Source organism: Lucilia sericata, unplaced genomic scaffold (genome assembly GCF_015586225.1).
Source record: "Lucilia sericata isolate MDLA Ls3-8-SP2 unplaced genomic scaffold, ASM1558622v1 Contig001453F_arrow, whole genome shotgun sequence".
Taxonomy (NCBI): Eukaryota; Metazoa; Arthropoda; class Insecta; order Diptera; family Calliphoridae; genus Lucilia; species Lucilia sericata.
This window is the reverse complement of record NW_023995383.1, coordinates 5,001-18,274: the sequence shown is the minus strand read 5'-3', so window position 1 is coordinate 18,274 and position 13,274 is coordinate 5,001. Positions and strand designations below refer to the sequence as shown.

Below are 13,274 nucleotides of genomic sequence, written 5' to 3'. Positions count from 1 at the left end.
TCGCTTTTTTTACCTGCTTGAATACTGCAAGAAATTACCTTTTTCTGTTTACCATACTCTCACCATCTCTTTCTTGCACACGCATCCCAACGCAGGCAAAAGCATTTTTTGCAACATTGTTGGCAAAACTCAACGACGCCAATTAATTCGAACAAAAATTCGATCATCATTCGGCGTTAATCAGCGAAGCAGTAAAGACGTGTGCAGTGGTCAGTACAGCATTTGAAAAAAAGTACAAGTTAATTTTTAAATAAATATTTTAGAGTACTCCAACTAATATTGTGTGTGCTTAACTAAGAGAAAATCATTTTTACAAAGAAAACAACAAAGTTCTTTTTTTAAAAGTGTGACTGCAATTGTGTTTTATTTGTGAATTAAACAATAAAATACAATTTTCTAACGTTCTCTTTATACATTTTTTAAACGAGTTTTAACAAATAAATCCAAACAAAATGGCCGATGTTGCTGTAGAAAACAAGTGAGTACAAAATGCCTTTTACAAGTTCTAAATAAAATTTGCTTAATTAAAGAGTTTTTATAAAGAATTTTAATAAAAAATTCATTGTAATTATGAAATGAAAAAATCTAGTCTGGTGTGCAAAAAAAAAAAAAAAAAAAAAAAAAACGATGAAAATTTTAAAAATTTTGTCTGTATCACAAAACAGCGGCATTTGCGAAAAAATTTTACGGCGTCTCTTTACTTACTCGTGTTGTCTTTGTTACTCTTTAGTGTTGTTTAAATACAAGACGTGTGTGTAGTAAAATATGGCTGTTTCGTTTTGCTTCATTTTTCGTATTTGCTGTTATATATACTACAACAACAATAATGTAATAAGCAGTAAAGCGGCATTTTTTTTTTTCGTTTAAAAAATATGTTCTTCGAAATGTGAAAAAGCAGCAAAAAATGGTCTATAAAAGATGTAGAGAAAACGGAGAAGTAGGAAAAAGACGCCAAACAAGCGTTGTTTTTTTTTGCGGTGGTTATCCTCAGGCATGGGAAATTGAATTTTTTTTAAAGTTAACTTTTTTACAAAGATGGTAAATTTTAGGTATTAACTAGTCTACTAGTTTATGGTTTATAGACTTATCTCTAAGATGATCTACTGAACTTGTCCATAAAGTAATCTATTGACTAGTCTATGGATTACTCTGTAAATTTGTTGGTAGATTAGTTATTAAAATAGTCTATTGGCAAGTCCATGAACTGTTTTGTTGACTAGTCTGTCAACTAGTCTAATGTCAAGTTTCTATTGAAGAGTATAATCAATTTGAATTTTTTTCTATGTAAAAAAGAACAAATGTACTAAAATTCCATCCCTGGTTGTGACAACCATGGTTGTGTAGAAGAAAACAAAGAAGTTGGTTGGTTTTTTTGAAAAGGTTTTTTGATTTTGGCGCGGTGGGGTAAGGTAATAAAAACATCAGAGTCTGTGGTGTTGTTTTTGTAGTTTTCGACATTGCTGCTGTATATTTTTGGTAATATAGAGAGTTGAGGTTGATTGGCCGCTTTAATGCCGGTTAAAAAAACCAACACATTTTTTGCTATATGTGTCCGGCTTAAAAAAAAAAACAATGTATAATAGGTAGCATAAGTATAGTGTGAGAAAACTTTCGTTTTGTTTAATAATGTGCTTGGAACTAGAAAAAAATGTTAAGTTTAATTTATTGCTTGGTATCGTATCGTCTTGGGGGGGAGGAGGTAGTAGTTTTGTACAAAGTTACTTCTACGCAATAAACTTTCCAGTTTTTGTTAGAAAAGAGCGCGCTTGTCTGGTCTGTCATGGTTTTTTGAATTTATAAAATATGTATGCATATTGTGTGTATTTTTGTATAATGTATTTCTTCTTATACTTCCTGAACAAACAACTAAAAAAAACTTTTTGCTCTACTGAAAATATGTATTTTTTCCATTTTCTGTTGGTATACACATTTTCTTTAATATATCCAGAACAATCTTGTGTTTAATTAGCAAATAAATTGGCAAAAAATATCTTAATATTTTAATACCTATTTCATGAATAATTTTATTTATATTTTGTTGCTATTTCTTCCTTGTTTTATCTAAATCTTTTAAGTATTTTTTTGCCTTAAGTATTTTTCTTTTCTATGGAGTTAATATTTTCGAAACTTGAAAAAAGTTTCCTCTTCGCATTCTTTCATTTCTTTCTTTTGTTACTTTAATAAAAAGTCCGTTATTTTTTCGTCTCCTTTATATTTTAAAACTCTCCCTTTTACCTTTGTATTCTTAAAGTTTTTTGCGCGCTAAAACCTCGTTGTTTTTACCTTCTTTATTGTTTTGCTTTATTTATTCTAGTTCCCCTTGTTACCTCAAGTTTCTTAATTATTTCTAGAATAAAAACGCAACAACAACAGCACTTAATTATACATGCTTCTCTCTGTTTACTTCCTTTGCATTTTTTTTGATTCAACCAAATTGTCATTAGAGTATTTCTTTTGTTCTATTTGTGTGTTTACACACGTTTATCACCCCTTATGCTTCCAACCGCTTTTTCGCAATGTGTGTATTTGTCGCTTGTGTGTATGTGTGTTTTAGTCATGTTTTTTGCCTTGTGTTTTTCGCCTGTGTATTTTGTTTTTGTATTGAAAAAACACACATGTTGTGTTTAAATAAAAGTGACGAACGGTAGAAGTGTCGGTCGATTTGTGTAAAATGGATCGTAAAACTGGCAGATGTGTGTTGTTTTTTCTATTTTTAGCGGTGTGTAATTTTTTTTGTTTCTTTTTTATTTAATTTGTGTTGTTAACATCTTTATTTCTGTAGTTTTGTTTTCGGGGTAATTTTTGTTGTTGTTTATTGTTGTAATTTATTGTTGTTTTTTGTAACGATTTGAATCATTGGCATTGTGTGTTAGCTTTTTAAGTAAAGTTTTTTAATGTTAGTTTACATTGTTTGAGCTTTTTGTTTTTAGGTTTTCTTTTTAAACTTGCTGTTTATTTTGTAGGGTTTCTAGTATTGGGATTAGACTTAATTTAAAAGTTTTGTTAAATATAAGTTCGTTACTCATCCTATATGGTATGATTTCAATTTATTGTTCTCTGAGCTATAACATGAATTTTTTCCTTGTAATTCCACTGTAAACTAAACGTGATTTTCTTAAAAATTTAAATACTATTATGAAATTTGAATTGTTTACTCACTGTTGAAATATTCCAAATTAATCTTCGTTTGAGTAAATCTTAGATTTAAACTTTTGGACTTTTTCACAGAAATATGTGCGTATCATTTAGACATGTGGACATGTAGACAAATTTGTACATAACAGTTTTTCTAAAGTGCATTATCCTTTTTATAAGAAATGGTTTTAAGGAAACATTGTTTACAACACATTTCCTTTAAAAAAAGGTTTTTGTATAGAATTTTCCCTTCAGAAAATAGAAATTAGTACTGTTAAAATGGTGTTATTTGCTTAGAAACTATTAAAAAATCACATTTTCTTTTGGTTTCTAAGATTCTCTGCCACTTAATTAGTCAAATTTAATTGCTTTGAGCCACTACTCCGTTTAAAAGTTCATTATGTTATCATTGTTTCAAGGTATATTTTTATTTTAACATTTCTTATATTTAAAATTTTAATTATTAAAACACTTATAATAAAATTTATAAAATTAAGGTTAAAATACACATTTGCAACAAAAAAAGTACGCAAAAATGTTTGGCAATATGCTTTTTTAATCATAGCAACTTAATTTGGAAAGTATGCTGTCAAAAAAACCCTATCTCGTTTCTTTTATCGCCATTTTTTTGTGTTTAGACAACAACAAAACCTAAAAGAAATACCAAAAGTATCAGTAAAATAAAGCAAATTATTAGTGCAAGCTGTCACATGGTGCAGTAAATAAGACAAATGTGCTGATAATTTCATTAATTTGTTTTAAACACAATTGTGCCTAATATAATATATTGCTAAAGTTAGACTAAAAATTATGATTCATAAAAATAAAATAAAGTAACTAATTAAGAATTTTACTATTGAAATAAGATTTTTAGGAAGTTTACATACCTAACATAAATGTTAACCATAACATAGCAATATTAGGTTAACATATTATTAGTAATATGTACAACATTGAAATCTTTTGATCTTACATTTTTCATAATTTATTTTTTCTATAGAATACTAATTAGGAAAATCTCAAATAATAAATACAAAGTAGACATTTTTACTAAAAAAAATAATGAAACGATCGCCCCATTTCATTTTATAGAAAAAAGAGATTGTTAAGTTTCAAAAAATACAAACGAGCAACAAAAGTAAAATGTCAAATTAGTTAATTTAATTTGCACATAATTAGCATATCAATAAAATAGAACAAATTTACATAATTTCTATATAAATTGTTTTCAATTTCTTCTTTATACACCTGTTTCTTATATTTCCCCTTTTGTTTAAATTATTTTTTTTTTGCAGAGAAACTCCCGTTGTTGAGAAAGTCGCCGAGGAGGTTGATGCTGGCAAAAAAGAAGTTGCTGCTGAAACTCCCGCTACTGAAGAAGCAACCACCACAGAAAATGGTGAGGCTTCAGCTGCTGAAGAGAAAAAGCCCAGCGAAGAAGCCGCCAAGGAGAACGGAGACAGTGAAGCTGCTGCAGCTGAAAAAACCGAAACAGATGGTGCTGCTGCCGAAGCTGAAACTCCTGCTGCCACCGAAGCTGCTGCTGAAGAATCTGCGCCAGCCACAACTGAAGAAAATGGTGTAGAAGAACCTGCTGCTGCTACTGAAGCTAACGGTGATTCTACAGGTAAATTATATAATATTTATTGTTTATATTCCTCTTATACCTAGTTTCCTCCACTTTCATATACCTTAGGAAAAGTTTTAAAACAAATTTTCTTATAAATCGTTTTATCTTTCATTTTATAGATTCTGCCCCCGCTGAGGCCGTTAAGAGGAAAGTCACCGAAGGTGAAGCTAAAACAGACGATGCCGCTGAAGTGACACCTGAAAAGAAGGCCAAATTGGAAGAGACCTCAAAAGAAGAAGTCCAAAACGGTGCGGAGGCATCTGAAGTAGCGGCTTAATCTCTTAATTAAACACACACAACAACCTACCCTCTACTATATATAATATATATTAAAAAAATAACACACAAAAACAAACAAACAAAAACTAATTCTAATAATTTACTTACATTAACATTATAAAAAAATTAAAAACTTAAAAAATCCTACAAAAAAATTACAAAAAGCAAAGAAAACCTGTAAACTACCTACTACAAAAAAGAGAAAAACAACAAACCGAAACAACAACATCAAACCAACAATCAATCAACATTATTTAAAAAGAAAAAAACAAATGATGTGATCGCCGGCGATATATAATATATGATTTATTGACGCAAGAGCAGCACAGCATCCAAATACATAATTTCAAATTTCCAAATTTCATTTTGATTATAAGGTTTTTTATGTATAAACAAAAACAAATTTTTTTTTAAAACTAAAATGTACTTTGTCATATTTTCATGATAAATGTGCATGTGTATTAAAAAAAAAAAACGAAAAAAAGAAGAAAATCCTATACATAATCCTAAGATATTAAAGAAATAACAATACAATCTCCTCTTGTAGAGACAGAAGTTGTAAAAATATTTTGAAAGAAAAGAACTTTTTTAAAAAATTTATTCATTTTACACTTTTGTCGTCATATCTCAATTTTTTTATATATACATACATTTTAAATTATACTTGTGTATTCACTTCGAATTTCTTATTAATTCCTGTGCCAGAAACCTAAAATCTAACATCTGTTTTCCTTGTGAGTGCTTAGCATTTTTTCGCCAGGAAATGTGATGGGGGTTTTAGTGTTGAGGCATGTTATTTTTAAGAATTACTTTTAGTTATTTTAAAAAATGTCTTTCCAAACAAGACCTTTTTAAAATATAGTTGACTTTCAGATTTCTTTGTACTATTTTTTTTTTAAATAAATATAAAAAACACATCATCAGTTGAAACAACTACACCACTCTACCTACCAGACAAGAAGTAAAAGGCTAAAAAGTTGTAAAAATAATAAAAAAAATATATTTAAACAAAAACATTCAATAAAATACATTCGATTGAAAAATAAAACAAAAAATATTTGAAAAAAACCCAAACATGTCTTGTAATATTTAATTGTAATGCCAAGAAGTTATTGAAACTAAAAACAAATTCGTACTTAGTTTTTAAGTAAAACTTCCTTCTTTGTAGTTTTTAAATATAGAAATTTACTTAATATTTATACCTATAAATGGAGAAAATGATTTTTTTGTACTGGAAGAGATCATAGTTTTAAGGAACGATTTTGGTTTTGTAAATTAGAAGAATTCTGTTTCGATGAAAACACGATTTGGAATGTCTAACGAACCACTTCGAATGTTTTTAAGTCTGAACTTTTGGGACCGAGTTCAAGAGATCTCGATTGCAAAAAATAATTTCGCATTTCGTTGTACATGTAATTGTGCCTTTGTTCTTCGATTCGAAAGAAATGTTTTTAGTTTTCGTTTTTTGGTTTTCTTTTAATTTTTGTATTTTTATTTTTATAGATAAAAGGGAGTCGGCTTAACGATTTCCGAAATCCACTACTTGATACTTAAAATCCACAGCAGAGGTCTTACAAAGAGTTTGATAACAGTCGTTTCTTGGTAAATTTTGTTTTAGATGCTCAGGAATTTGTTTTAACTGGATTTTTAAATTGGATGTTGATGATTTATGAATAAGATTTAAAAAGGTAATTCGACAAAATTTTTAAGCTATTTATCCTATTTTTATTGCACCAAATAACCAACAAAAAGGATAAGCGTCTGTCACGTTTCCAACATTTTCATCCCTATTACAAAGCATACAGAGGTCGTCAGGAGCAAAAACTGTTTCTTCTCTTTGACACCAAACGTTTTCAATTCGATATAAAAAACGGGCCTGTTCGAATATACATACATTACTACATTGCATCTAATGATCGTGATTGACCGCGGAAATGTAATCGAAATGCAGAAATAGAATTGCTTGTTTTTTTACTATTCCAGTTTTGGTTGGACTACCTTTTTTCCATTGTTGCGGAAAATTTCTCTCATGGGAACGAAGATTTTTGTATTTAAATTTCCAGTGAATTGTCGTTATCTGTGAAATTGCTTACTTTCTAATACAAACAACATAACTATACTTGTGAAGTCAAGGCTAGCACTCTATTGCATTTACATCTTGTCGATCACGGATGACTAACATCACACTTAACGCACAATAGTTTTACCACTCCCTTTCCCGAGAGAGTGGTAAGTACTTCCATCCAATGCCATCATCGTGTTAAAATAGTAACTTAAAATGCTAAAATGCATTTTCCAAGTTTTGTTCTTTTAGAATCGAATCTATTCTGCGTGGATTCGTGGACTCATTTGTGGGATGAGTTATTATAGAATCTTAAACAAAATAAAATATCTTCGTTTAAAAATATAGTATACACTAAACATATGAATTCGTACATTTTCAATTTGAAATCTGTTTTCAAAGTAATCAAGTATGTATAACAACAACGATCTTGACTCAAACTTTTAAAATTAATGATATTTGAAAACTTTAATTTTCAAATCATATTAGAGAGTAAGCCGCTTGATATACAGAATCTGGTAAAACGAGTTTTTGGTGTAAATTTTTTGTTATTTTAAATGACTATTAAACTTAATCCCTTAAGTTATGCTATGAAATTTTCATATATTTAAATAATTATTTGATAGTTTTTTTTAACATTTAGTCCTATTCTGCGTTTCGATTTGAATTGAAGTTTTTTCCGTTTGGCAACTTTAGTATTCGTAATGCTGAATATAAGCCATCGGAAAGCATTGAAATGAAATACATTTTTCTTACGATTCCGTTTTTTGTTGGAATACATCTTTTAGCTCGAAGCGTAACTGAATGCGGAAACGTAATCGAAATTAAAAATATTGAAAATTTATGATTTTATAGCAAAACATAGCTTGCAGTTGAGTTTTAGTTTTGTTTTGTTTTCGTCTACCGTTGCCTTCAAAGTCAGTGTAAATGCACTTTTTTTGCAATTTCATTGCATTATTAAGGTTTCTTAACAGTAATTTATTTATTTTTACACCTTGAATATATAATTACCCTATAAATAAAACTAAGAGAGCAATTAAACATTTGTATTCAAAATAAAAATTATTGAGTAAAATAAAATCTCAATATTATTTTGTTTCAGTGAAACACAATTTAAAAAAATTACATTTTACAAATAACAACAGAAAGAAAGAACATTTTTTTTTAAATATTCATATTAAAACAATTTTAAATTTAGCTTATCTCCTTCACTGTTTTTTCGTTTTCTTTAAAGAGCTGAGAAGAGAGCAACAAATTCCTGTCTACCATATGTACTGCGTATGTATGTTATATATGGAGGGAGTGTATGGTTTTAATATTTCTTATCTTCTCCGAACACAATTTAATGATAACAAAACAATTTTGTTAGTAGGAGACGATAGCAAACCAGTTGGTAAATGTATGTGTTGCTGGCTGCTCTGAGTAAGTGGTCGCCGCCTGTCCGGGTTTTTATATGTATATTTTTTTCAATTTTATTTCATTATTTCACACTGTTGATTTGCTTTTCTCGAAAATATCAGTGTCATTTGCTCATTAACAACGTAGACAAGTGCATGTGCTACGCTTATAATTACTCAGAGAAGTTTTGAAAAAAAAAAAAAAAACAGAATTAGAAAAGTAAAAAACACAAACAACAAATTAACATAACATTTTTAAATATAAAAGTAAAAAAAAAAACAGAAGATTTTCTTTTTCAGCTTAATAACAAATAACAGTTGTGAAAGAAAATTTAATTTTAAACCTAACAAAAAGCGTTAAATTATTAATTGAAGTAAAAATATTTATTTATTTAGTAATACGTGTGTGACACAAGTGTTCAAATTCCCTCTACCAACAAAAGTCATCTATTTACTAACAACAACAACAACAACTACTACCAATAGCAGACGGACAATATACCCTTGCTAATTAAATGTTAATCACACCATTCCCACCAATATAAATCCAACGCGTCTTCTTGCTTTTTAAATAGAATTTTAAATTAAAACAAACAAAAACAAATCATAAAACATGTCATCAGCCTTACAGACGGTAAGTTTTTTTCCCCTGTTGCTGTTTTTATTATTCTACCATAATTTAAATTGTAATTATTAAAAAAAATTTCCTTTAGACTTTTACGTTGTAATTATTAAATTTTTGTTTTTTTTTATGATTTTTGAAAAATATGAATGTTATCGATTAAAATACACAAAGCGCCGGTTATCATTATATTAGGATGGTTTATAGGTGCATTTTAATAAAATTTTTTCGAATTTAAGCTAAAAGCATTTTTTGTTATTACGAAAATAGAATGAAAGTGGGTATTAAACTAAGCACAGTGGTTGAGCAAAAACAAGGAAGTGGTTTTAAATAAAAAAACAAAGGATTTGTCTGGTAAATGAAAACATTTAAAATGCAGAACTGAAAGTCTGCAGTCTAGCCTATAGTCTAGTCTATAGTATAGGCTATAGTCTAATCTATAGTCTAGTCTATAGTATATTCTATAGTATAGTCTATAGTATAGTCTATAGTCTAGTCTATAGTCTAGTCTATAGTCTAGACTATAGTCTAGTCTATAGTCTAGTCTATAGTCTAGTCTATAGTCTAGTCTATAGTCTAGTCTATAGTCTAGTTTATAGTCTAGTCTATAGTCTAGTCTATAGTCTAGTCTATAGTCTAGTCTATAGTCTAGTCTATAGTCTAGTCTATAGTCTAGTCTATAGTCTAGTCTATAGTCTAGTCTATAGTCTAGTCTATAGTCTAGTCTATAGTCTAGTCTAGTCTATAGTCTAGTCTATAGTCTAGTCTATAGTCTAGTCTATAATGTAGTCTATAGTCTAGTCTATAGTCTAGTCTATAGTCTAGTCTATAGTCTAGTCTATAGTCTAGTCTATAGTCTAGTCTATAGTCTAGTCTATAGTCTAGTCTATAGTCTAGTCTATAGTCTAGTCTATAGTCTAGTCTATAGTCTAGTCTATAGTCTAGTCTATAGTCTAGTCTATAGTCTAGTCTATAGTCTAGTCTATAGTCTAGTCTATAGTCTAGTCTATAGTCTAGTCTATAGTCTAGTCTATAGTCTAGTCTATAGTCTAGTCTATAGTCTAGTCTATAGTCTAGTCTATAGTCTAGTCTATAGTTTAGTCTATAGTCTATCTATAGTCTAGTCTATAGTCTAGTCTATAGTCTAGTCTATAGTCTAGTCTATAGTCTAGTCTATAGTCTAGACTATAGTCTAGTCTATAGTCTAGTCTATAGTCTAGTCTATAGTCTAGTCTATAGTCTAGTCTATAGTCTAGTCTATAGTCTAGTCTATAGTCTAGTCTATAGTCTAGTCTATAGTCTAGTCTATAGTCTAGTCTATAGTCTAGTCTATAGTCTAGTCTATAGTCTAGTCTATAATCTAGTCTATAGCCTAGTCTATAGTCTAGTCTATAGTCTAGTCTATAGACTAGTCTATAGTCTAGTCTATAGTCTAGTCTATAGTCTAGTCTATAGTCTAGTCTATAGTTTAGTCTATAGTCAAGTCTATAGTCAAGTCTATAGTCAAGTCTATAGTCAAGTCTATAGTCTCGTCTATAGTCTAGTCTATAGTCTAGTCTATAGTCTAGTCTATAGTCTAGTCTATAGTCTAGTCTATAGTCTAGTCTATAGTCTAGTCTATAGTCTAGTCTATAGTCTAGTCTATAGTCTAGTCTATAGTCTAGTCTATAGTCTAGTCTATAGTCTAGTCTAGTCTATAGTCTAGTCTATAGTCTAGTCTATAGTCTAGTCTATAGTCTAGTCTATAGTCTAGTCTATAGTCTAGTCTATAGTCTAGTCTATAGTCTAGTCTATAGTCTAGTCTATAGTCTAGTCTATAGTCTAGTCTATAGTCTATAGTCTAGTCTATAGTCTAGTCTATAGTCTAGTCTATAGTCTAGTCTATAGTCTAGTCTATAGTCTAGTCTATAGTCTAGTCTATAGTCTAGTCTATAGTCTAGTCTATAGTCTAGTCTATAGTCTAGTCTATAGTCTAGTCTATAGTCTAGTCTATAGTCTAGTCTATAGTCTAGTCTATAGTCTAGTCTATAGTCTAGTCTATAGTCTAGTCTAGACTAGTCTATAGTCTAGTCTATAGTCTAGTCTAGTCTAGTCTAGTCTAGTCTATAGTCTAGTATATAGTCTAGTCTATAGTCTAGTCTATAGTCTAGTCATTGTAAAGTGATTCTGGTAAGAAATGAATAACTTATATTTAAATAGAAATTTTCCCGGAAAAAAACATTGAAATGTGATCAGTAAAATTGAAATTTGCTTTAATTTACGCATTAAAAAAACATATGATTCATTTCTTCATAGCTACTTTCGACAACTCTAGAATTTTTTTATTAAATCTATTTTATTAAAGATTGATAAAAAAACTATTAGGTCTCGCGCTATTCTTATCTGAAACTCTCAAATTTCAATATTTTCTAAGAAAGTTCGAAAACATAAATACGTTTATTATCGTTAGTTTACGAAAAAAACATATTTTGAATTGATTAAAGCTTTAGTAAAAAAATTCCACAAAATTTTTATAAGAAAACAAATGATTTCCATATGTTAAAACCTTAACAAATCAAGGTGAGAACTAAGAAATTTGCGCGAATGATAAGTAAAATAAACGATAATAAAAGTAGAAATTTATTATCGCGTGCCGGGTAAAATTATTTTGCTATTAACTTCAAATTAAAAGATATAATTTAAAGATTACATTTTTTTTTTGCATTTGTAGTTATAAACCTATACTTTTAAATGTTTGTATTATTCGTTTTGCTTGTTCTATACTGTTTCCAGTCTAATTTTTTATAACTTTCTAATAAAGTACTTATACAACAATGTTTCAAAATCCTTATCTCTGACGGCATATGTATTCAATTATTGCGAATATATTCTTAGATAATTTAGTAGTACTATAATATAATAATGTTAATAGGTATATAGTTTTTCTTTCGATAAATTATTACCGATTATAGTCTAGAGGCATACATTTGTTTAAGGCATGTGTTCTAGTGTAGTTGGTGATTTACTTTATCAATTTGTTGCGATAATTCATATAAACTTTTTATGTTAGTTATTAGATTTTTTCTTTAATCTTTTTCATACAATGAACTTTATCTTTAGTTGTTTATGGGACAAATTTTTTCACCAGCAAATCGCGCCAGATTGCTTGAAAGCGCTATGGATAACGGCCTTTTGTCCCCTACTGATAACAACATTGTTGACTGAACACGAACAACAATATATTTTATGTACATACTTTTTAAAAGTCAAAGACTTTTAAAATACCGGGTTGTTTTACACAGACGTTTTTAAGAAATAAATAAATATGATTAATGATGGATGCAATAATACTACATACATACGTGTTTAACACGACTAAAAGATAATTATTGTTTTAAAATTTAAATCAGCTAGCCAGTTATTTACGTTTAATACTTGGGGTTTTACAATTTTTTGTTTTAATATGGTCTCAGTTAAAACGTAATAGAAGTTGTTTGGAAATGATTCACACACTGTTTAATTCAAATGAATTTTGTTATTAATTTTCTGTTATTTGATATGGAAAAGTGATTAAAAACAAATTATAAAAAGGTAGCTTTACAATTATTAAAATTTATTTTTTTGTAAATTTTTATCCAAACAATAAACAGACAGTGGTTTGGAATAGAAAATAAATGGTTTGAGAATGGTTTGATTGAGAATATCGTACATAAAACAATCTGAAACGGTGTCGTAGCAAGATTTACTTAAATTAAGTACAAAATACTTGATTCAAGTATGGATCCATCAAGTGAAAAGCTTGATTTTAGTGCAATTTAAGGATTTTTTTTAATAATTTAGAAAAAAATAAAAATGTTAAAAAAAAATGTATGTTCATAGTTTAAAATTCGCTATAAGAATAGCTAGTTTAAACGATTATGATATATGTGCTGGATTTCACTAGTCAACGGCTCTTTTAACTATAAAGTTGTTAACATTATTTTCTTTTATGTATTTAAAGAAATTACTAATAAAATTAGTCTAATCTAAAATTAACTAAACATTATCAAAACCCACTTAGATTTTGTCCATCAACTTGAAATGCCAAAACAGTAACAAAAATTCAATGTTAGTTAAATGTTATCTAGTTTATTTTTTAATCATGGTAGCAAACATTTTGAAATTGATCTT

The 13,274-nt window shown here is 28.6% G+C and overlaps 2 protein-coding genes across 2 annotated transcripts in view; both read left to right on the top strand.

The window, feature by feature from the left end:
• The first annotated feature begins 147 nt into the window (after window positions 1–147).
• Window positions 148–5,967, top strand: LOC119611455 (cytochrome c1). The gene is made up of 3 exons (XM_037967033.1): window positions 148–478; window positions 4,431–4,762; window positions 4,885–5,967. The coding sequence occupies exons 1-3, from the start codon at window positions 453–455 to the stop codon at window positions 5,040–5,042; spliced, it is 516 nt and encodes a 171-aa protein (XP_037822961.1). The 5' UTR covers window positions 148–452; the 3' UTR covers window positions 5,043–5,967.
• A 2,804-nt stretch (window positions 5,968–8,771) lies between these two features.
• The window catches only part of LOC119611458 (choline kinase A2), a gene marked incomplete at its 3' end in the record, with an annotated part of 9,498 nt that continues 4,995 nt past the window's right edge, over window positions 8,772–13,274 (top strand). Inside the window, exon 1 of the mRNA XM_037967035.1 lies at window positions 8,772–9,137. Coding sequence (XP_037822963.1) covers window positions 9,117–9,137 — 21 coding nt within the window. The remainder of the gene's footprint in view (window positions 9,138–13,274) is intronic.

Excerpts from the sequence above, each read along its gene's own strand:
- LOC119611455 (XM_037967033.1), top strand. The coding sequence starts at position 453 with ATGGCCGATGTTGCTGTAGAAAACAA. Across the intron at positions 479-4,430 it reads GATGTTGCTGTAGAAAACAA|AGAAACTCCCGTTGTTGAGA; the intron begins GTGAGTACAAAA and ends TTTTTTTTGCAG. Across the intron at positions 4,763-4,884 it reads AGCTAACGGTGATTCTACAG|ATTCTGCCCCCGCTGAGGCC; the intron begins GTAAATTATATA and ends TTCATTTTATAG.